The sequence below is a fragment of the Primulina tabacum genome, chromosome 5 (genome assembly GCF_025594145.1).
Source record: "Primulina tabacum isolate GXHZ01 chromosome 5, ASM2559414v2, whole genome shotgun sequence".
In the NCBI taxonomy this organism is placed as follows: Eukaryota; Viridiplantae; Streptophyta; class Magnoliopsida; order Lamiales; family Gesneriaceae; genus Primulina; species Primulina tabacum.
The window spans coordinates 29,051,515-29,074,419 of record NC_134554.1 but is presented as its reverse complement, the minus strand read 5'-3'; the positions used below and the strand labels follow the sequence as shown (position 1 = coordinate 29,074,419).

At 36.3% G+C, this 22,905-nt stretch overlaps 1 protein-coding gene across 1 annotated transcript in view; it reads left to right on the top strand.

The window, feature by feature from the left end:
- Positions 1–20,506, top strand: part of LOC142547397 (protein SABRE-like) — a 29,761-nt gene extending 9,255 nt beyond the window's left edge. The window contains exons 9-23 of the mRNA XM_075655678.1: positions 506–2,605; positions 3,349–5,206; positions 6,590–6,690; positions 7,699–8,055; positions 8,158–8,276; positions 9,108–9,357; positions 9,788–10,012; positions 13,766–13,905; positions 14,491–14,563; positions 15,212–15,313; positions 15,409–15,591; positions 18,484–18,813; positions 18,900–19,067; positions 19,411–19,780; positions 19,991–20,506. Coding sequence (XP_075511793.1) covers positions 506–2,605; positions 3,349–5,206; positions 6,590–6,690; positions 7,699–8,055; positions 8,158–8,276; positions 9,108–9,357; positions 9,788–10,012; positions 13,766–13,905; positions 14,491–14,563; positions 15,212–15,313; positions 15,409–15,591; positions 18,484–18,813; positions 18,900–19,067; positions 19,411–19,780; positions 19,991–20,100 — 6,486 coding nt within the window. The 3' untranslated portion in view covers positions 20,101–20,506. The remainder of the gene's footprint in view (positions 1–505; positions 2,606–3,348; positions 5,207–6,589; positions 6,691–7,698; positions 8,056–8,157; positions 8,277–9,107; positions 9,358–9,787; positions 10,013–13,765; positions 13,906–14,490; positions 14,564–15,211; positions 15,314–15,408; positions 15,592–18,483; positions 18,814–18,899; positions 19,068–19,410; positions 19,781–19,990) is intronic.
- Positions 20,507–22,905: the final 2,399 nt, after the last annotated feature.

Here is a 22,905-nt window from a genome sequence, read left to right as displayed (position 1 = left end):
TTTGCTGCTGCTCTCCTATTGTGAACTTTTTGTTCTTTTGGTGGATTATGAAAAGTCCTTTATATGTTGTTTTTAATCTCTCTGAATTCTTTCCCATATTTGTATTTCATGGACTCCATGAGGTTTCACATGCACCAAATATAATTTATGCGGATATGAGAAATCCTATTCTATGAAAAAGTTTTGGTCCTTTGGTTGTCTAAATTATGGCGAGACATGCTTTTTACAAGCGGATGTTGATTTCTTAAGATAGTTCCCTTTGCTCGTGTACCTTTTACATTGTGGTAAGGCATTATTTTAAAATATTTTTAGCTAGTTACAATAGGTATATATGAAAGACAACAATTAATTCTGAAAGGCGTCAACAAGTATATTATTTTTAATGATAGTTCATTAGGACCTGCCCTCGTCTTTTATGCCTAGAAGTAGTTGATATGACTCATTTTTCTCTTTAGCTTTGATTGCAATGCCATTTACTGAATAATTACCTATTTTGCAACTGCAGGGTTGCTCGCAATCATCACACGTCTTTGCAAACAACATATCCAATACTGGTGCAACTCTACACATGGAACTTGGTGAAATAAATCTACACATGTCTGATGAATATCAAGAATGCTTGAAAGAGAGTTTGTTTGGCGTGGAAACAAACACGGGTTCATTAATGCACATTGCTAAGGTGAGCTTGGACTGGGGCAAGAAAGACATGGATTCCCTTGAAGATGGGTTGAAGTGTATGATGGTTCTTGGAGCCGATGTCACTGGCATGAGTGTCTACTTGACTTTCAGGCGTCTTGAATCACTGATATTAGCTGCTCTATCCTTCAAGGCCTTATTGAAGGATTTAGCTGCTTCGAGTAAGAAACCAGCACAAAGCAAAGAAACAAGGTCTTCCAAGCCATCAAGGAAAGGAATTCAACTGTTGAGACTCAACCTAGAAAGATGCTCTGTAAATATATGTGGAGATGTGGGGTTGGAGGATGCGGTTATTCCAGATCCCAAACGTGTTAATTATGGATCACAAGGTGGTAAGGTTTTAATTACTAACTTAGTAGATGGGTCTCTGCGAACTGCACATGTAATGTCGACTACATCATATGGTTGTACAAGGTTGAAGTATTCTCTTTCACTCGATGTTTATCATCTCAGTTTTTGCATGAACAAAGAAAAAAAATCAGTACAGATGGAGCTTCAAAGAGCTAGGTCTATCTATCAGGAATTTCCCGAAGACAACAATCCTGGACCAAAAGTTGTGTTACTTGACATGCAGAATATGAAGCTTGTTAGGCGATCAGGTGGTCTGAAAGATATCGTTGTTTGCTCTCTCTTCAGTGCCACCGATATATCAATAAGGTGGGAACCTGATGTGCATATTGCATTAGTTGAACTAGGATTGCACTTGAAGTTAATGGTCCACAATTACAAGCTGCAAGAGGAGTGTAACAGGGAAACAATTTCTGTTATGAATGACAATGAGCCAAAGAAAGAGACCACTTTGGAATCATCTGACAAACGACTGAACAAAAGGGAATCCATTTTTGCTGTTGATGTGGAGATGCTTAGTGTATCTGCTGAGGTTGGAGATGGGGTTGAAGCCTTGATTCAGGTGCAGTCCATCTTCTCTGAGAATGCCAAAATAGGTGTGCTTCTTGAGGGACTCTTTCTCCACCTCAATGAAGCTAAAATTTTTAGAACCAGCAGGATGCAAATATCTCGAATCCCTAATGGTTCTGGCAGAGTACCTGATGCGAAATCTGAAACAGTAACTATCTGGGACTGGGTTATTCAAGCCATTGATGTCCATGTATGCATGCCATTTAGGTTGCAGCTGCGAGCCATTGATGATTCTGTGGAGGATATGCTTCGAGCTTTGAAGCTTGTGACTTCTGCTAAAACTAAATGTATGTTTCCAGAGAAGAAAGAGCAGTCAAAACACAAAAAGGGTAGTTTGTCTAGAACCGGGTGCATAAAGTTCAGCATACGTAAATTAACAGCTGAGATTGAGGAGGAACCAATACAGGGTTGGCTTGACGAGCATTATCAACTCCTGAAGAATGAGGCTCGTGAATTAGCTGTTAGGTTAAACTTTCTTGATGAGCGTATTTCTCGGAATGGACAATGCCATGAGGTTGTTGAAAAAGACAATTCTTCATTCGAAGGAAAGCTTCATCACAATGGGGAGGAGATAGATCTTCGAGATGCTTCAGCTATTCAGAAATTGCGTGAGGAAATATACAGGCAGTCATTCCGGTCATATTACCAGGCATGCCAGAGTCTTGTACAGGGCCAGGGATCTGAGGCATGTAAAGATGGCTTCCAATCTGGTTTCAAACCTAGCACTTCCAGAACTTCTCTTTTCTCTGTTTGTGCTACAGAATTAGATGTAAGCTTCACAAAAATTGAAGGTGGTGATGCAGGGATGATTGAAGTTCTGCAGAAGCTTGACCCAGTATGTCGTGCCCATAACATTCCATTTTCAAGACTTTATGGAGGAAACATCCTTTTGCATGCAGGCTCTCTTGTAGTTCAGATAAGAAACTACACATGTCCACTATTTGCTGCAAATTCTGGTCGATGTGAAGGTCGTCTTCTGCTGGCTCAGCAGGTCTGTGTTTTTTGGTGTTTCTCTCTCTTTCATGCTCTTTTATGCCCTGATTTGGCAGTTAGCTGATGAATAAATTTCAGCGGCAGTTAACTGATGGATAAATTTCAGCATTCACCAAGCCCTTTTGTATAAATTTTCAACAAATGTCTCCTAAATCCTACCTATCTATTTGTACTTGGTAAAGCTGAGACATACTTCTAAAAACTTTGTGAACAATGCGGAGTCGAATTTGTTGATTCTCGGATATGAAGATACCAAATGGTATAAATTAAAGTATTTTCCATCAATCAGAGAAGCTAAAGTGGGAAATATTCTCTTGCATAAATAAAAAGAATTTGGTTCTGGTTGACATGCGTTGCAAATAATTTTTTGGTCTGACAGCAAATTCACACCTATGTCAAAATCATATGCCGGTAGCAAAGGCACCTTACATGTTTGATATCTCAGTCGACAACCTGGTAGTCTATTTATTATATGCGTTTGTAATTCTTGCAGATCCTTCAGTGCAGGACATTCTCTCAATAACTGATTCACGCTGCCTTGTAACTGAAATGTTTGAGTGAACTGATTCACCTTGTCTATGTTAGAAAATTTATTGCCTAGACCTTTTGATAAGTCTTTCAATAGACCAATTTGTTGATTGTAGCCTTACCCTATCTGTTATGCAGTTTATTTTTTACTATCTTGAGACAACAACATGAGCATATATACGACATTCTCAAATGTTCCAATTTTGATTGCAGGCAACCTGTTTTCAGCCGCAGATTCACCAAAATGTCTTCATCGGAAAATGGAGGAAAGTGGATATGTTACGTTCAGCTAGTGGCACAACTCCTCCAATCAAAACTTATTGTGATTTGCCTATTCATTTTCAGAAAGGAGAAATTTCGTTTGGCACTGGTTTCGAACCATCTTTCGCTGATATTAGCTACGCTTTTACTGTGGCTCTTCGTAGAGCCAATTTAAGCACAAGGAATCCAAATCCAGATGTTCAATCACCTAAGAAGGAAAAAAGTTTACCTTGGTGGGATGAAATGAGAAACTACATTCATGGACACACCACTTTATATTTCTCTGAGACGAGATGGAACATTCTTGCAACCACTGATCCCTACGAAAACTTAGACAAACTTCATATCATATCAGGCTACATGGAAATTCAACAATCAGATGGTCGTGTTTACTTGTCCTCCAACGATTTCAAGATTTTAGTGAGCAGCTTAGAGAGCTTACTAAAGAATTCCATGTCGAAACATTTTGTTGGATTTTCTGGGCCTTTCCTTCAGGCCCCAATTTTCACTGTTGAAGTGACAATGGAATGGGATTGTGAGTCTGGAAATCCCCTAAATCATTATTTGTTTGCACTTCCTAATGAAGGTAAAGCTCGTGAAAAGGTTTACGATCCCTTCAGATCCACATCTCTTTCTCTCAAATGGAATTTCTCCCTTAGGCCACCTGTTCCTTGCGGTGATCGTCGATCACAATCCTTTTCCATCAATGATCAGGTCATTCAGGACGGAGCTTCAGTTTGTCCATCACAATTAGAAAATAAATCAATTGATTCACCGATTATGAATCTTGGACATCATGATTTGGCATGGTTGATCAAATTTTGGAACCTAAACTACCTTCCTCCCCATAAGTTGCGAACCTTTTCTAGGTGGCCCCGTTATGGGCTCCCTAGGATTCCGAGATCAGGTAATCTGTCGTTGGACAAAGTAATGACAGAATTTATGTTCAGGGTTGATGTCACCCCCACATATGTTAGGCACATGCCGTTACATGACGATGACCCAGCAAAGGGACTAGCATTTAAGATGACAAAGTTGAAATATGAACTCTATTATAGTCGAGGTAAACAAAAATATACCATCGAATGCAGACGGGATCCTCTCGATCTTGTGTATCAGGGTCTTGACCTACACATACCCAAAGTATTTATAAATAAGGAAGATTGCCCAACTGTTGCAAAAGTAATTCAAATGACAAGGAAGCAATCCCTGCCCACGTCAACAGGCAGAGTTTATGGCGATAAACATAGCTCCTCTAGCAACCACACAGAAAGGCATCATGATGATGGGTTTTTGTTATCATCTGATTACTTCACAATCCGCCGGCAAGCTCCAAAGGCTGACCCTGCAAGGTTATTAGCATGGCAAGAAGCTGGAAGAAGAAATCTTGAGATGACATATGTGAGATCTGAGTTTGAAAATGGGAGCGAGAGTGATGAGCATACAAGATCTGACCCCAGTGATGATGATGGATATAACATTGTCATTGCTGACAATTGCAGGCGTATTTTTGTTTACGGACTGAAGCTTCTGTGGACTCTTGAAAATAGAGATGCTGTTTGGTCTTGGGTAGGTGGGATATCTAAGGCATTTGAACCTCCAAAACCTTCTCCTTCTCGTCAATATGCTCAAAGAAAATTGCATGAGGAGAACAAGGTCCTTGATAGACCTGAAACACCCAAAGATGATAACCAAAAGTCACCGTCTTCGTATTATGGTTCCAGTTCTTCTCAGTATATCGAGACTTCTAAAGCACTGCCTTCACCATCAGAGTCGGCTGCAATGGAAAATCCCTCCTCAAGTGTGACTGGTAAATTCAAAGTTCTCTCTCTCAAACACACAAACGTATATGTTTCCATTATATTTGAGACTTTGAGTGTATGCATATTTCTATCTATGTTACTATAGTGTGTTGCACTTTTGATTTGGTTTTAATCGTAAATTATAGTTTCAATCTTGTAGATGGGAATTTTTTTTGATAGGAAACTAAACTTTATTATAATAGTAGAAGTGTTACAATAGAGCGGATGAGTAATCCGCAAAACAAGTTACAATTGAAATCGAAAAAATACTACCACACTATCGTCATGAACATGTAAATTTTCAATCCCTAACTAAATCTGAAATAGATAAGTGATAAACTCTGTCAGCTTAGTCGGTCATTTCGCAACTCTGAATTTTATCTTCTCCCAGACGTCATCCATGGACTCCGACAAATCTGAAAATATTCTGTTTTTCCTCTTCAGCGATATTGACCAAAAAATGCAATGGATTGCCAGATACCAGTAGCTCGTAAATCTTCTCCCGTTGGGAAGGTCCGGCTCCATAATGAACGTGTCTTGTGCCTTACTCGAAAAAGTTCATTCAAAGCCCAACTTTTGCAACACTTTTATCCATATACCGCTCGAAAAAAACAAGGCACCAATAGATGGTCCTGATTCTCCACTTGCTTCCGACATAAGCTACACCATTGCGAGCATAAGACACAGACAGACCACCTTATTTGCACCGAGTCACAAGTGGGAAGTTTCCCCAAAGGCACGATCCACGAGAATGTAGTATAACAAGTTGTAAATCTTGAATATTATTGTATCAATATAATTTTTTACAAAATAAATGAACCGTCGTCTCCTGCATCATGTTTTCTTGTAAATAATCTTGTCTTTGTTTTTGAAGTGTCCTTTATTGTCTTAATTACATTTCCAGAACTGAAATTATAATTTTTTTATATATATACATATGCTCTTATTGTTTCACTTAACCATGTCACTGTTTGGAAACAACTGCATAAATTGTTGTGGTAATGTGGATGTCTCAAGTACAGTACCACTTTAAAAATCAACCTCCCTTTTCGCAAAGTTATTGCATGAGTTAGTAATTTTTACACGATGTCACATATTTGAATATATATTTTAATTGAGCCATTAATTGCATTCCTAGATTGTCCCTTCTCAATATCTGTCACTACCATTGATTTGATTCTTTCAGCAATGCTGTTACCCTTTACATGGGATTGTTTCCTTGCATTGGTAAATTAGTGTTGTTACTTAGTTAAAGTCTTTCATGCTGTGAATCTATCCTCTATTATGAATTAGCCACATCATGCCTCCTTTATTGAAATCCTTCACAATTGCAAAATATTAGCTACCTTCTTTTCTCCTAGTTAATGTGTATCTTTTGTGCCTGTCTACAGCAAAATATAGCAATCTTGATGACTCCGAGGAAGAGGGGACACGCCATTTCATGGTGAACGTCATTGAGCCGCAATTCAATCTTCACTCAGAAGAATCTAATGTGAGTTACTATATGCTACTGAAGTGTATGGGCATCTTTATAATGTATATCAGAATGTTAATAGGACAACTTTGGGGAACTTATCTTCAAAACCTCCGACAATAGATCTCATGGTGCCTCATTTACCAAAAAAAAAAAATAAAAATTTGGTATTCTGTGATTACATGGTCCATGGGTTTGTATATTTGTTAGAAATGATATTTGAACTGAAGGAAGGATTTTAGCAAGTTTCTTGGCTTTCTGGTACTGATGTACAGTGACAATAATCCTTTGAAGAGAGTAAAGAGAGAGCAAATATGAATACCAGTGATCTTATCCCCTAATCTCTCAAGCAATGCATGTCACAAATTTCTTCTTCCAACGACCATTAATAGTTAATGATGAACTGGCGAATCTTACTTGAGAATCCTAATCTTGTTATTTTAGATAATTGCTACAAAACCTATGGCCTTTGGCTATTCATTATATTACTTATTGATACATCGTGTACACTTGATGGTAAAAATGCCATAAATATTAACTAAGATTTCTTCAACATAAATTAAGCTAAGTATTTATTTCTAAATGTGCTTATACGATGTTTAACCCTATCATTTTAGACCATGTTTCACTGCCGTATATGTAACGTATTGTATCATACATGAAATTGAAGTGTTCAAGCTTGTTCAAGGCCACCTTCGTGCTTGTAATTGTAATATTTGATTTCACTCTGATTGGGATAGAAATATTATATATTATCAGGGGAATCTAAAATACAACACACCTGATTTGTGGATATTCTTTAAATGATAAAGTCTTGGTTTAACCACTGATTAGCAAGATGGGCCTACACTTTTTAATAAAGGGCTTGATCTATATCAACTTGCTCCACTAATGGAGGGTCACAAATGAAAATAAGGTAGAAATCAACAGAAAAGGGAAAAATAAAGTTGATGGATGATTGCAATATTAGTAATAAATTTTTATAGCTTTTAGTCATGACTAACACGATAAATCACTGTTTGACAGGGTAGATTCTTGCTTGCAGCTGTAAGTGGCCGTGTTTTAGCTCGGTCATTTCATTCAATCCTTGCTGTTGGCTATGAGATGATCGAACAAGCACTTGGGGGAGAAAAGATACACCTACCTGAATCTCAGCCTGAAATGACATGGAATCGCATGGAATTCTCTGTTATGTTGGAGCATGTGCAGGCTCATGTAGCCCCAACTGATGTGGATCCAGGTGCTGGGCTGCAGTGGCTTCCTAAAATTCGTCGGAGTTCACCCAAAGTGAAGCGCACTGGAGCTTTGCTTGAAAGGGTTTTTATGCCCTGTGACATGTACTTTCGCTACACACGTCATAAAGGAGGAACTGCTGATTTGAAAGTAAAGATCTAAGTTTCATGGGATAAAAGCTACTAATGGCTGAAAGAAAGTTAAATATGCTAAATATAAATGCTGAAGTTCTTAATTTACTTTGTATTGCAGGTAAAGCCTTTGAAAGAGCTGTCCTTCAATTCTCATAATATTACGGCTACAATGACATCCAGACAATTTCAAGTCATGCTTGATGTGTTGACCAATCTTCTGTTTGCTCGGCTTCCTAAGTAAGAATTCCACAATCTACTATTTGATTTTTTTACATGATATTCTGGCAATGTAGTACATGTGAATGCCTTTACATGGGGTTTTGTCATTTCAATTATGTCAATGCCAAATTTGATGCAATTATTATGTATGGGCATATGTTTTGGCACTAGTTAAAAGTACAGAGAGTACAAATTTTGCTCCTCAAGATCTTATATTATGGAGACTGCTCATATGATATATGGTCGAATCATGAAACTTTTAAAGTTTGAGGCAAGAAATGATATGGGTGCCCAAAATTTTCTTTTTATGTGCATTTAGATACTTCTATCACTTGAGAACTTTTGCTTGTAATTCTAATTGATTCCATCAAATATGTATAAAATATTTATTTAACCCGTTCTAGATTTGAATGAGGTGGTTATCTGTCACATATAGTAACTTGCTGGATAGGGTTCTTTTTATATGACTGATATTATTGGATTACCTATTTTGAATTTTTTTTCATCGACCTATTTTGAAAGTTGTGTGTTTGTGTGCATGCGTGGGTTGAAACTTGAAATTAATCATTAATGTAGAATTATGAGTTGATGATTCAAATTGAGGTTGATAAGTGAAGTCTTGATGTCTATTAAGCTGTCTATGGTACATTGTGTTCTGAATTTAAACTTGGAAATAACCTCTTCGAATAGTACTAAGTTTTGTACTTTTAGGTATAATTTCATACTAAGCAGAAATTTTGTAGTCTATGTAGTATTAACAGTGCACTTAGATTTACAGTATTTAGGTTTGTAGCAATTTGTGGTTGATTTCTTGTTCATGGACTTCAAGTGACGAGGTTAATTATTCAGGCCTCGAAAAAGCAATCTGTCATATCCTGTTGATGACGACGAAGATGTTGAAGAGGAGGCAGATGAAGTGGTTCCTGATGGTGTTGAAGAGGTAGAACTAGCAAAAGTAAATCTTGAACAGAAAGAGAGAATCCAGAAGTTGATTATTGACGATATACGGAAATTGTCTCTTCGGGTTGACAATTCTGGGGATCCATACCCCGAAATTGAAATGGATCGATGTATGATAACTGGTGGAAGATCCACATTAGTAAGACTTTTAACACGTCAAAGTGCTTTTATATTTGCGATAGTTCTCTTTCTAATTTTTGTTGGGATAGTGTCCTTTTTGGTGTGCTAGCATATGCTTTGTTACAGCATACTTTGTTTCTGCGTTGTGTGCTTCATGAGTTTTCACTTGCATTGAAACTGTGATCTACAAATATTGCAAGGATACAGTTGATGTTTGATTTTGCTGATTATAAACAAAGGGCAATCTTTCTTGGAAATATTATGAATATGAGAATCTAAGTATTCAAAGTCAAAAATTTTAGTCCTGAAAATTGTGTTAATACTTTTTTGACTTGAAATTTTAATTTTAAAAAAAATATAGGCACCTACTTGCTCTTTGCTTTTCTGCGTACCTGCATATGCCTGCTTCAATGTGATGGAATTTATTACTTAATCGGGGTCATTCTCAGGTGCAAAGACTGAGAAAAGAGCTCTTGAATGCGCAAAAGGCTAGGAAGGCTGCATCAGCTTCCCTAAGAATAGCTTTGCAGAAAGCTGCACAGTTACGATTAATGGAAAAGGAGAGAAATAAAAGCCCATCTTATGCTATGCGAATTTCTTTGCAAATTAATAAAGTAGTTTGGGGCATGCTTGTTGATGGAAAATCTTTTGCGGAAGCAGAGTTAAATGATATGGTGAGTCTATGTTAGTATAAAGATATTGCGTGGTGCTTGCTTGAATGTCGGTTATAGTGTTTTTTGTGTTCATCTTCAATTAAAGAGCTGGAATTGAAATTATTCTTAATGGTCAGCTTATGTGAATACCAGCAGAAATGCGCATTTGTTTTATATTAACCATCTTCTGTATATATTTTTGGTTTCTTCATGGCTTATAATTTGTGGAGTCCTGCTATCTGCCATATTTCTGCAAAGCAATCAATAAATTACAATCTGCTGACATCAATATTCAACTAATATTCTTAAGCACTGCTTGGCTTATGGGATGGATAATAAAAGATTTATGCTGTGTGGATAATATATTGATCTCCAATTATTGTAGAACTCGAGCCAAAGGAGGGATGAACCAAGCATCCTCCCTACAACACCCAATTCAACACCCACTCCCGACTCCTGTACCTCAACTTGAGGGATTCTCCCCATCTCCTCCCTTCTGAATTTATCTCCCTCCTTACCCGGCTCAAACCCACCCACCAGTGGCTGCCCTCCCCCACCTAGTAGTCCTCTAGACAACCCCAGAACAGAAAAAAATGATGGGAAGATAGAATTTAGGTGGGATGAATGTTTAAGAATTGAAGTTTGGAAGCAAGAAAGTACCTTTCCCACTAGAATTTAGGTGGAATGAATGTTTAAGAATTGAGGTTTGGAAGCAAGAAAGTACCTCTCCCACTGTAGATGTCTCATATTCCTGTGGAAGTATCCTGCTTGTATCTGCTTGTATGCGAAAGAGCTGGTGTTGATGCAAACAACCTCTTCATATCTTCCACGATCTCCTCATTAGGTGCTGGAAAACCTGATTTAACAGCTTAGGACTATCTGACACATAACATTCAGACCCTTCCTCACAATCTTCTTCTAAATCATTTAGAATTCTGTCTTCCAAATTATCCAAGCCTACATCCCCCAACACTTGATTCTCCAGAATCACTGGATCTTCTTTTTCTAAAATTCATCCATTGATCCAACCTTGTCATTTTTGTTTAGGTATTTCCTTTGACAGTAGGTCTTCTCGAATTTATGCACTGTCTTCCCTTTCCCCTCCTTTAGTCTACTGCCTTCGGCCCCCTCTGAATCTTGCAAATTCATAGATTGAATAGACAATCTTCCAAATTCGGTGGCCCCTTTTGGAATGATCCTTTTAAAAATCTTGATTTGTTTCCCTCCTAATAATGATGCCGGCATAAAAACATTACTTGCTGAACGATGATCTTCCTCCTTCGACCTGTCATGCTTGTTTATCTCATTCACACTGTACCCATTTGCTTCTACACTGTCATCTTGATGTGACTTCTGCTCTTGATCTGTGCCAATCTTCATTTCTGCTCACCATTTTCTTTTTTACAAACATTCGAGTTCCCCCATCCAGCCCTCACCCTCAACCCATTAATCACCACTTGTGCATAAGACCGTCGTTTGAAAAACTCATAAGCTGCAATGTCAACGGAATCCACCACTAGTCGAATGCCTTTAATGGGATTTGCATCACACTATTAATGAATCCACCTTCAGGCCCTCTCAGTTTACTCTTAGCTGCCAATAAATCCTTTAGCCTTGCAGTGTCACAAACAAGCAACCGCAATGGTTCCCAATACTCTTGAACGTATTTGTCGTCCACGAGTTCCAAGGGATTCCATAAATCTTGAACCAATTATTACAACATTCAAAGTCCATCTCCTTCCTATTAATTTCCGAATTCCATTTCTCAAAAGACAGAGTAACCTTCCTTTCAAGAAAACATCTCTTAAAATTCAAGTAATACGTAGCTTCTTCATCATTGTTCGGCCACCACACTGCCTTATTAGCTTGGAATTGAAATTTTTCAAGCCTCCTCTTGACTGCTTTACCAAGAACATCCCGAACCAGCTCCCACAGAGTATAAACCCGTCCCTTGGTAATAACAAGTGCTTCATTCCAATTCTTGTCCTCACGATGACTACTACTGTTCTTAGCTATAAACTTCCCTGGCATTTGAATCCTCTGTGCTTGGTTTTCTTTCTGAACTGCATGATTTACTTGCCCTCTATCTATACCGTGCTTCATCGACATCTGTTTCTTTCCTTCACAAGAAATCGGACAGATATTTTGCTAAATGTTTCCAGCCCCACAGGTTGTGTCCATTGGCAAAATGATGTGCTGTTTTCCTAAATGTCAACATGCCCATGTAGCATTTTCCTGGCTATGGAAAACCTCTTGTCAGATTCATTTTGTTCACAATTTTTCAAGGTTGTAAATGGCGGGAGACGGTGACGGGGCGGTCGGTGACTGCATGCCGCCTCGGCCGCCCAGGCTGTTGAATTTTTTTAAGTAATTTTTTATAGATAATCATATGCAATCATGCAATATAATCACAAATAGTCATCATTTTTTATGTAAGACGTGTAATTAAATAATGTTTAAGCACAAAGAAGCTTCATACAATATAATATCATCTAGATAATGTGCAAATAAATATATAAATGCAAACTAACAAGATAATTAATAAAGATTAATCATTATATTAATGTTATTATGCTCACAAAGTAATATAATTACTTATACCAAAAAACTAAGTTTAAATTTCAAAGTTTCAATCCATTATCCATCATTAGAACAAGTACTAGACTAAACATAACAAATCTTCATACAATATAATGGTTGAGACTTGAGAGTGAAAACCAAAAGAAAAAAAACAAAGTGAGGTGTGCTAGGGTTTTGAGATTTAAAATTAGTTGACTTTGAGACTAGGTTTTTAAAATTTATTGACTTCACTTAAAAATCTTGACTGCCGCTTGCCGCCTCAACCCACCTCCCCAACGCCGTATAGCTTGGGCCGCCTAAACAACTGCCTCATGCGTAGGCGGCGCGGTCAAGGGCCGCGGTGCCTAGGCGGCCGCCTCGACCGCCATTTAGAACACTGCTATTTTTTGTTTTTATTAACATGTCTATGCTAACTTTGCTTATGAGTATGATTATTTTTCTCCAAATGATGAAAGATTAAAAAATGTGTGTGGGTTATTGTTTATGAGTGGTCAAATGTGGTGCTTTGCTGCTCTATGGACTAAAACATTTAAGTTCCACTCTTACCACTAGTTATTATTTTTGATAAATTGGTAAGCATTAGACTTTTACAATTGGTACTGGAAACTATATCATGTGTTCAATTCCCATGAAGTGGAAGTTGGTGCAATTTAGAAAGAGAATTGTAATGGAGCAACAATTGGCCCGATCAAGAAAGTAAATGTAATGTGACATTTGGGATGTCATGTGATTAAAAAAATTTGAGTTGTGTAGTTACCAATACCTATAGTTTCTGTTAAAGCTGAAAGTGTTGGCTCCTAAACCATTACACCTAACAAGTGCCTCACTTTGAACAAATTAAAATCAGCTTAAAACTCCAACTTAATCATATCTCTAGTGCTGGTACGGTGGTACCCATAACCCACCCAATCTTTTATCAAATACTGATCATTCCTAATTCAATAGTTCTCTGGTAACCACTTGTTGATCTTCACATCTTTAAATTTATGGTCTTCCAAGTTGGCTTTTCTATGTTATCTTCCCAATTTTTTTCTCTTTCCATATAGGCAATGAAAACATGGTAGCTAACCAGTTGTGTTTGACTGACTCCTAATATTTTGTTGTATAAAATACTTACATTAGATCTTATAAGGACTGTGACTGTTCATTATCCTTGTAACAGAGATCCTATTTGAAAAAAATCTCTTGCTGCAGATCTATGATTTTGACCGGGATTACAAGGACGTCGGTGTTGCTAAGTTTACAACAAAGTACTTTGTTGTAAGAAATTGTCTTCCCAATGCAAAGTCTGACATGCTTCTGTCTGCGTGGAATCCTCCTTCTGAATGGGGAAAGTATGCATTTCTGTTATATGAATCTCTTCACTGGTCATTTTCCTCGCTGGTTTACTTTTCTTGTTGCTTTCTCACATACCATCCCTTGTTCCAACGTATGATTTTATGATTGGCGTATGGTTTAATTTTATGAAAGAAATTCTTTTGTATCCTTAAAGTCATTCCGGGTTTATTAAATCCCTGTCTTGTTGAAATATCAGCTAACTCTGATGTGGAGCAGTTTGTGATAATATACATGATGAAATTTTTGGATTGGCATTCTTTCATAAAATATACAACCAGAACTGTTCCTTCCTGTTTGAACTACTGCAGTGACTCTCCGTTTATTCCTAGTCGATATCCCTTGAAATATATACTCTCTCTTTTTGAAAGGACATTGTCGCCCCACTCTTGTACGTATAAGAAAAAAAGAAAACTAAAATAGTGCTTACAGTTTATGCTCACGATTGTGATATGGCATGGCATTTTATATTTATCAATTTCATTGGATTCAGTAAGGCATTCAAAAGGCCCGAAAAGTTTGATGGATGTTCCTCTTGAATAAATCAAAAGTTTGAGATGCTGCTTATGTCATCTTGAATGCAGGCAAGTGATGCTTCGTGTGGATGCAAAGCAAGGATCTTCCAAAGATGGAAACGCACCTCTTGAATTATTCCAGGTCAGCAGAGTAATGAATTCTTATATATAGAAAAATATCATCTTATTTTACTGGTGTGTAATATCGCCAAAACCGGACCCCATCCATGCATGACATCAGCTAAACTGCTAGTCTCAGTTCCGTGGCCCGTTATGTAGGCCATCCCTACTGGAAAGTCATTGGTGTATTACTTGTGCTGTAGTGAACTTTAACTCGTAGCCCAAGTATTTAAGAAATGATTCACATAAATTTTCGTGGGAGTATTTCTTCATTAAAGAGAAGTGTCCTACAAGTGAAACTGGTCTAAGTACTGCATCAATGAAAACTAGTCTTCTTCGGTAACTTGTGAGGGTTTGCATCTGACATCAGACGATGGTAGTGAGTTGAAGTAGCTTATCGATGCTACAGCAGAGAATAAACTTGGAATTGACTAAGGTGGACTGCTGAATCCGTCCTATCTGTGGAATGGATGGTAGTAGTGTCTGTCAGTTGCATGGTGAAAGAGTATGACACTTTCTTAAAAATTTGGCAGCTTATGTTTGACGTATGTGAATAGTGGAATCACTTTTGACTTTTAAAGTTCTACTTGGTAAATGAAACATCGTTTGAAATGTGGTCGAGAATAGTTTTCTTTTTTCGTGCATAACAAGATTCTGTCTCCCTGTATAGGTGGATATTTACCCTTTAAAGATACATTTGACTGAGACATGTTACAAATTGATGTGGCAATATTTCTTTCCTGAAGAAGAACAAGACTCCCAAAGGCGACAGGTTGGTATAACTATGTTTTTGAAGCTTCCAGTCAGATAATTACCTTATAAGAAAAACGAAAAATTAATATCTCCATATTTCTATGTGATGTATAGGAAGTATGGATGGTTTCAACAACAGCTGGTGCAAGGCGCATAAAAAAAGGGTCAACAGTTCAAGAGGCATCTTCATCTAGCACCCATTTAACAAAAGATGTTGATGTTACCAAATCAAGCACATCTACCCTCTCTGCAGTATCTTTAACTATCCAATCTGGCATTCATGATGATGCTCTGCAAGTGAGTATCTTAAAGTTGCAATAATCATGAATATGTTTATTATTTAGTGAAATAATTTTATTGAAAAAAAAATTGATCATGAAATATATAACGTGAATCTTACTCCTAAAAAAAATCAAGGGCCTTACCTTGAAGAACATAGAGAGGGAAAGATCACAAAGCTTCCTGATTTTCAAGATTAGACTCAGGAAAATTATTCGTCTCTGTGAATTTGTCGAGGTTTGTCAGCAAATTTACGAAGTAGTCAGCTGGAGAAAACCTACAAATAATGCCTTCGTCAGCTGCATTAGTAACTTGTTTATAATCTGTTGGTGCTGTTTTCAATTTTACTCAAGTATCTTAAATGTCCCAATTTTAATGGTGGATATGTTTTGTTTGTGCCTGTTTCAATATTTTCAACTTACATAATTATTACATGATATTTACAAGATGAACATGATTATATACGCAAGAATCGCAGAGGCCTGAGCTATAATAATGAGTACTATTAGAGTAGAACAAGAGGGAAGAATTCAACAGCCTCTCAGCCACCTGTTGTGGGGACCCGGACGCTAATCATCTTCTTAATCATCCTTGGGATTTAATTATCAATTAAGATAAACATGGTCTAAAAATTTTTCTTTAAAATGCGGAAGGTAATGGAATCAATCTATTATACATCTCAGTATAAAATTACAATAATGTACAACAATTATTCAAACTAGTCCAAGGTTCAACTACTAAATTTCAAGTATTAAACCAAGTCGACAATAAGTCCGGAATCACCACTCTAACTCATCTTCTCTCATCATCTTCTTGACCCCGATCCTGTCCCACCTGTTGTCATGCACACATACAAAACAAGACAACAGCCGGATACTCCGGTGAGAATAAATCCCAGTATAAAACATGTATACATGCATATACACAATATAAATCATAAAGCATATTATCATGCATAGAATTCATAACAATAGGTTTCATAGTCTATGAAACTAAATCAAAATAAGCATGCAGTAACAATGGATTCCATAATCTCTGGAATCAAAATAAAATAAGCATGCAACTCAATTCAATTCATGTCTTGACTCGACTCAACTCTAACTCTAGGGATCCCGGTGTGAATAAGACGTCACTGTCTGTCACCTACCCTCCCAATCGGGGTAACTGTACGTCTTATTCCTAGACTTCGGTCCTGTCTGTATCGAATGTCTACAATCGGATTGAATCTGATCCGACGCGTCGATACCACCGAACATCTAGTTTAGCAAGTCTGCCAATGACTCTCCTATTTCAATGCTTGAATATAAATCTATAAACAAGACTTAATCATAATCAAATATAAATAATAAATCTAGTATGTGATTTAGGGAAACTCCAATCAAGTCTGATTCGAGTCGTATCTCCCGAATTCACATGAATTATACCTTTGTCTTCCCGGTCTGACGAAGACGAAGTCTTGTATTCCAATCTGTCCATATCCACCTCTGATAATGACAATCATATAAATACAGCATCAGTATATAACTCAGTTCAAAACTTGTTCTGATCAATACTCAATTCGGTATATAATCTGATCCATATCTGAACAAGGTACAATCTAATTCATATCAATAATATCACGATATAATCGAAATCATTACTGAATCTGATCAATATCAATCTACTGATGTTTCGACGGCATAGCAATACAGTCACGATAACCCCGTCTATCTCAACATCACAGATATAATACCAGAATTCATAACCAGTACCAGTACAACTCATAATTTGAATAATAACACAACTCTGATATAGAATCTCAACTAAATCAACTCTGAAATTCATAACAATTTCATAAACAGTCTATTCTTTAATCTGACTTTAGTTATACCATGTCTACTGTAGCAGAAACATCATATCTGATTCATATTCAATTCTGACAATATCATAAATTCAAATCATGTCTAAACGTAACGAAACTTACGTCCAGTTGTAGCCTGCGTCGATAGAAACACAGTACTGAAGTCGGATTCAAAAACAGACGGACGGATTTCTCACAAAAGGCGTAAGGTTTTTCTCTCAAAAGCTTTGCCACTTTTTCTGAATTTTGATAAGAAGAAGCGTGAAATTCTTATATATATACTACATGCAACACCAGGAAACGTGGCTTATTTTTCATGTTGCACGTCGCACCGCGGGTGCGCTCACTTTTGCACCGCGGTTGCGCTCCATGTATTGATATGCATCAACTTTCCCCGAAGCTTGGACCGCGGGTGCGCTCTGTCTTTTAACGCGGGTGCGCTGACCCTACTGGTACAACACCGCGGGTGCGGTCTGTCTAGCACCGCGGGTGCGGTGTCACTTCCGTAATTAATCTCCAACTCTCTGTCCATCAACCGCGGGTGCGGTCTAGACTTTATGCAACACTTCATAATCTCATTTAGTGCTTCTCATTACATGTCATGCATACTCATATCTTCCGAATATCACATCAATGAAGACTAATCAATCTCGAGCCTTACACCTATAATAGATGAATTTGATCAAATTCAGATCCTGACAAAGCTCCGAATCTCCTTATTTATAGTAATAAGATGCTATGGGCTCATATTATCTCATCCATTTAGTTTACTAGTGAGACTAGTGACTAGTGATAGAGATGGAGAATTTTCACTGTCCAACTACGCAAGTTAGATTGAAATCCCAACACCTCAACTATCCATGTCACGACCAATGAGGAGTAACACTTAATTATGCAAATTGTTGAAATGGGAAACATAAAAACACAGTAAAATTCTATTGCCAATGACTTGTAGACAGGTGAATCCATCTGTTGGCCCTCCAATTAACAAATGCAAATTGTCCACAGTGTTGGCTTATTTGAATGTCAACATAAAGACAGTGCAGATTATCTGAGTGTTCCTTGCATAGGTATCAAAGCTTCAGAATCTAAAAGCAAACAATGTTGGTGATTCAACCCCTGAATTAAGAAGAACGTCATCCTTCGATAAAACTTGGGAAGAAAATGTGGCAGAATCTGTTGCCAATGAATTGGTGTTACAATTGCACACTTCAACAAAAAGTGGGCCTCTTGCTATTCTTGACCAGCATGATGAGCCCATAAAAAATAAATTGAAGGAGATCAAAGTAGTCAAACCTGGTCGGTCCTCTCATGAGGAGAAAAAGGTGGCGAAAATGCAAGATGAGAAAAGGTCCAGACCCCGAAAACTGAGGGAGTTTCACAATATCAAGATTAGTCAGGTTGGTTCTCTGTAAGATTGATGTCCCTTGTTCGTTTTCTTTTTATTAGGCTCTTTGTATCTTACTCAAGCGCCACCATGGAGTAGGTTGAGCTGCTAGTTACGTATGAAGGATCAAGATTCGCGGTAAGCGACTTAAGGTTGCTTATGGACACATTCCATCGTGTTGAATTTACTGGAACTTGGAGGCGGTTGTTCTCTCGTGTTAAGAAGCATATTATTTGGGGAGTTCTAAAATCTGTCACGGGCATGCAGGTAATATTGTGTGTACTTTATCTGCTATCTCTCGTACAAACACATATACCCCATGTACAAGCATGGTATGGATCCTTACAAAAGTCGGAAATGGTGTAAATTATACTGCGAATGTTTTTCCATCCACTGGAAAATACGCAACCCCATTCTGATGTGTAAAGCTGCCAACACAAGCATGATATATATTGGCTATAACTGATTGAAAGCATGGGTTATTCGCTGCTTGGGCAGAAAAGATGAATGATTTAGTTTTTCATCACCCAGGGACTGTCTTAAATTATTTGCATGCCATGTAAGGTTTTACCTCAGTGATATTTCATGCTGGTACTGTTGTTATTCACAGGGGAAAAAGTTTAAAGATAAAGCGCAAGCCACTGGTGTTGCTGTTACAGAAAATGATCTCAATCTCAGTGATAGCGATGGAGGTTTAGCTGAAAAATCTGACAAGTATCCAATATCCTGGCCAAAACGTACTGGTGATGGGGCAGGCGATGGTTTTGTTACCTCTGTAAGGGGCCTTTTCAATTCTCAGCGTCGCAAGGCCAAGGCTTTTGTTTTACGGACTATGAGGGGTGAAGCAGAGAGTGAGCTCCATGTGGATTGGAGTGAAAGTGATGCAGAGTTCTCTCCATTTGCCAGACAGCTAACTATAACCAAAGCTAAAAGGTTAATTAGACGGCACACTAAGAAGTTCCGTTCTAGGGGACAGAAAGGTTAGTGCACCTCCCTCTCTTTAGACTTCGTCGTATCGTATCGGTTATATATCTTAGTTTTGTAGGCAAATAAAATCCAGTGGTAGTGTCTAAACATGTAATTATTCGGGGTTTAGCTCAATTCTTTTAAATACAATATCTCAATTCAACAATACTCTATTTTTGTCTTTTGTTTGATGAAAAACAAGCTGACTGTTGTTTCTATGTCAGGTTTATTGTTGCAGTCAAAAGAATCACTTCCCACGTCTCCTAAGGAGACCACACCCTACGAAAGTGATTCTTCGAGTGGATCCTCTCCTTATCAGGATTTCCACGAGTAGAATTTGAAGATATCATCAAACAAGTGCATTTCTTTTCAGGATAGATTCGTGACACGAGTTTCAAATAGTCTTCTCTTGCATTTTCTCTGTAGCTGGATAAACCAGATGTGGCTTGTCTCAGCCGTCACCGATATATGCTGGAGAGCATGGGGATTAACTATCTTCAAGGTTTGGCATGGACCAAATGGAGGTATATGGTGATTATGTTATAGCATTTGAAGTTGACCACTCTTAATTTCTGTATCAGAGTTGTGTTGACTGCTCATCTCCATGTGTTCTTTTCTCCACCTCGTAAACACAAAATAAATTTTGTATCCTCTTAGTTAGAGGCTTAGACAGATTGATAAGTTATATAAGTTATACTATCATAATTGGGTGACAAATTCAACCGACGAACCATTTTTTTTTTATCTGCATCCTTATTTATATGTTGGATCTTTGGTGAAACATTTTGTATTTATATTTTTCTTAAAATAGCATTTATATTTTTCTTAATTTCGTTATTGACATGCAACCTGCATCAGAAAGATGATAATTGTTACCGTATATAAGGATTCATGATGATTTATTAAATTTATAAAGATCATTGATGTATGATATATTTGTTATAAATAACTTAATCAGTTAAAGTTGTTGGTAACATGTGAAAATTAATTTTCACTTTTAGTTATTCGAATTAGAACAAAATTTTGGATCCAGAGTACATGATACTATAAAAGGTACAAGATTCTGAAAAATAAATAAAAATAAACATTTTGCAAGATTCTTAAAAAGGTTCATCATTCTTAAGCAAAGTATCCATAATAACATGAATATAAGTTTTTTTTAACAAAATAATAAAAACTAATAATAAAATGGATAAAATAGTAAAAATATAACTTCCATATTAATTTATCCCAATTCTTCGTTCTCTAGTTCTTTAACTTTTAGATCCTTTTTTTTAAATGTTAATTACCACTTTTCAACTTTTAATATGTTTATGCCTTGGTTGTTTAAAATCACATTTAACCTATTTCAGGTAATTTATTTTGAAATTATTGTTTTTATTTTACTGAAACAATCATATTTTTTGTTACAATATGTGCGAATAAAAAATGATTATTATTTTTTATTATATATTTTTATAATTAGTTATGAAAAAATCAATTTCCCTTAATTTTTATGACTTCGTCCTTATTATATAACTCATTTATTATAATTATATACAAAATTATATGAATATTATTAACGTGAATTTTTTGTTCTAATTGTCTAGTGACTCATTAACATGAGTTTTGGAGTGACAAATTGAAAAGTATCATTTAAATAAATATAAATATACGGCGTGATTAATTAATAAATATAATTTAATTACATATGAAATATTATTATGAATTCAAACATAATTTTAAATTCAAAGTACCTCATAAATTATTAAAATTAGCCGTCTTGCATAGGCGTCTCATACAGGGGCGTAGCCAGCGATTTTCACAATATAATCATCAAATTTGGGTAAATATTTTCCAAAAGTTCAAACATTAATCATATGAAAGAATAAGCATAATAAAAAAAAAATTACGCGAAAGAGGGTAATTTAAAAAAAAACTACTTTAGTCGCAACCTTCAATTTTTCAAAAGATCAAATATATCAATTATGTAATCTATATCAATGTCATGAGCAATCTCTCTCTCGATATAAAAATCATTGCATTTTTTAAATATTCCTGCTCCGTTTTGTTGCGAAACGGTGTCTTGAGAAGTTTCATTCCTGAAAATGCTCGCTCAGTTGTAGCAGTGGAAACTGGAAGAGTGAAGACCAAACGAATCAGTCTATCAATAATGAAATAGATCCTCGACTTCTTTGTTTCAACTAGTAGTCGGCATAATTTAGGAAGAGAATCAACATCTTTAAACCTCGGATCCTCAAATACATCAAACTTGTAATGATCTAATTGAGTCTTCAAATGTTTCATGTAAAAATCATAGAGATAAAATTTATCAATCAAAGAATAAATAGCACTTTCAAAGAATGATTTGAAGACATCACTGGGATTCAAGGCTTCACAAAGAGTGAGAAGCTCTATTGAGATGAGAATTCCAATTTTCAGGCGCTCCTGAAGCTGTGAGAGATGAGCTTTTTTTTCTATTTTTTTTTACTTTTCTCTCTTTTTTTCTTTTCATTTTATTTTGTAATTGATGAGCTTAAGAAAATAATTGGACTACGCTATTTCTATATATAAAAAAATTTGATAGCCCATACTATGGTTACGCCCCTGGTCTCATATATATAATTAATACATAACTATAAAGGAAAACCTAAAACATATAACTGTAAAAAATTTAATATTAAAATTTAGCTTTTATTTACATGAAACTGGAAACTTTGAAAACAAAATAATTATATAAAAAATACATTGAGATGAAAGATATGAGGATAGTTGGAGTAGGAAATAAAGATGACAATGAGTCGGGTCAAAATCCGATCTTTTATTAAACCTACCCCGACGAGAGGGTCTAGATTCGTCTAAATGCACAAGCAGGTTGGAACGAGTCCTAAATTTAGCCAGACGCGCACGGATCCAACCCATACACACACACACACATATATATATATATATTATTAATATCTTTATAATTTTTCTTGTATTTATTAATAAATATTTTATTCATAATTTTATTTTATAATATTTTAATATTGAAATAAATATATTTAATATGAAAACATATAATTACACATTTTTATTAATTATCAATTAAATAAAAATATAAAATTTTTAACATGTGATAATACTTTTTTCCTAAATATTACTAATATAAATTTAAAAA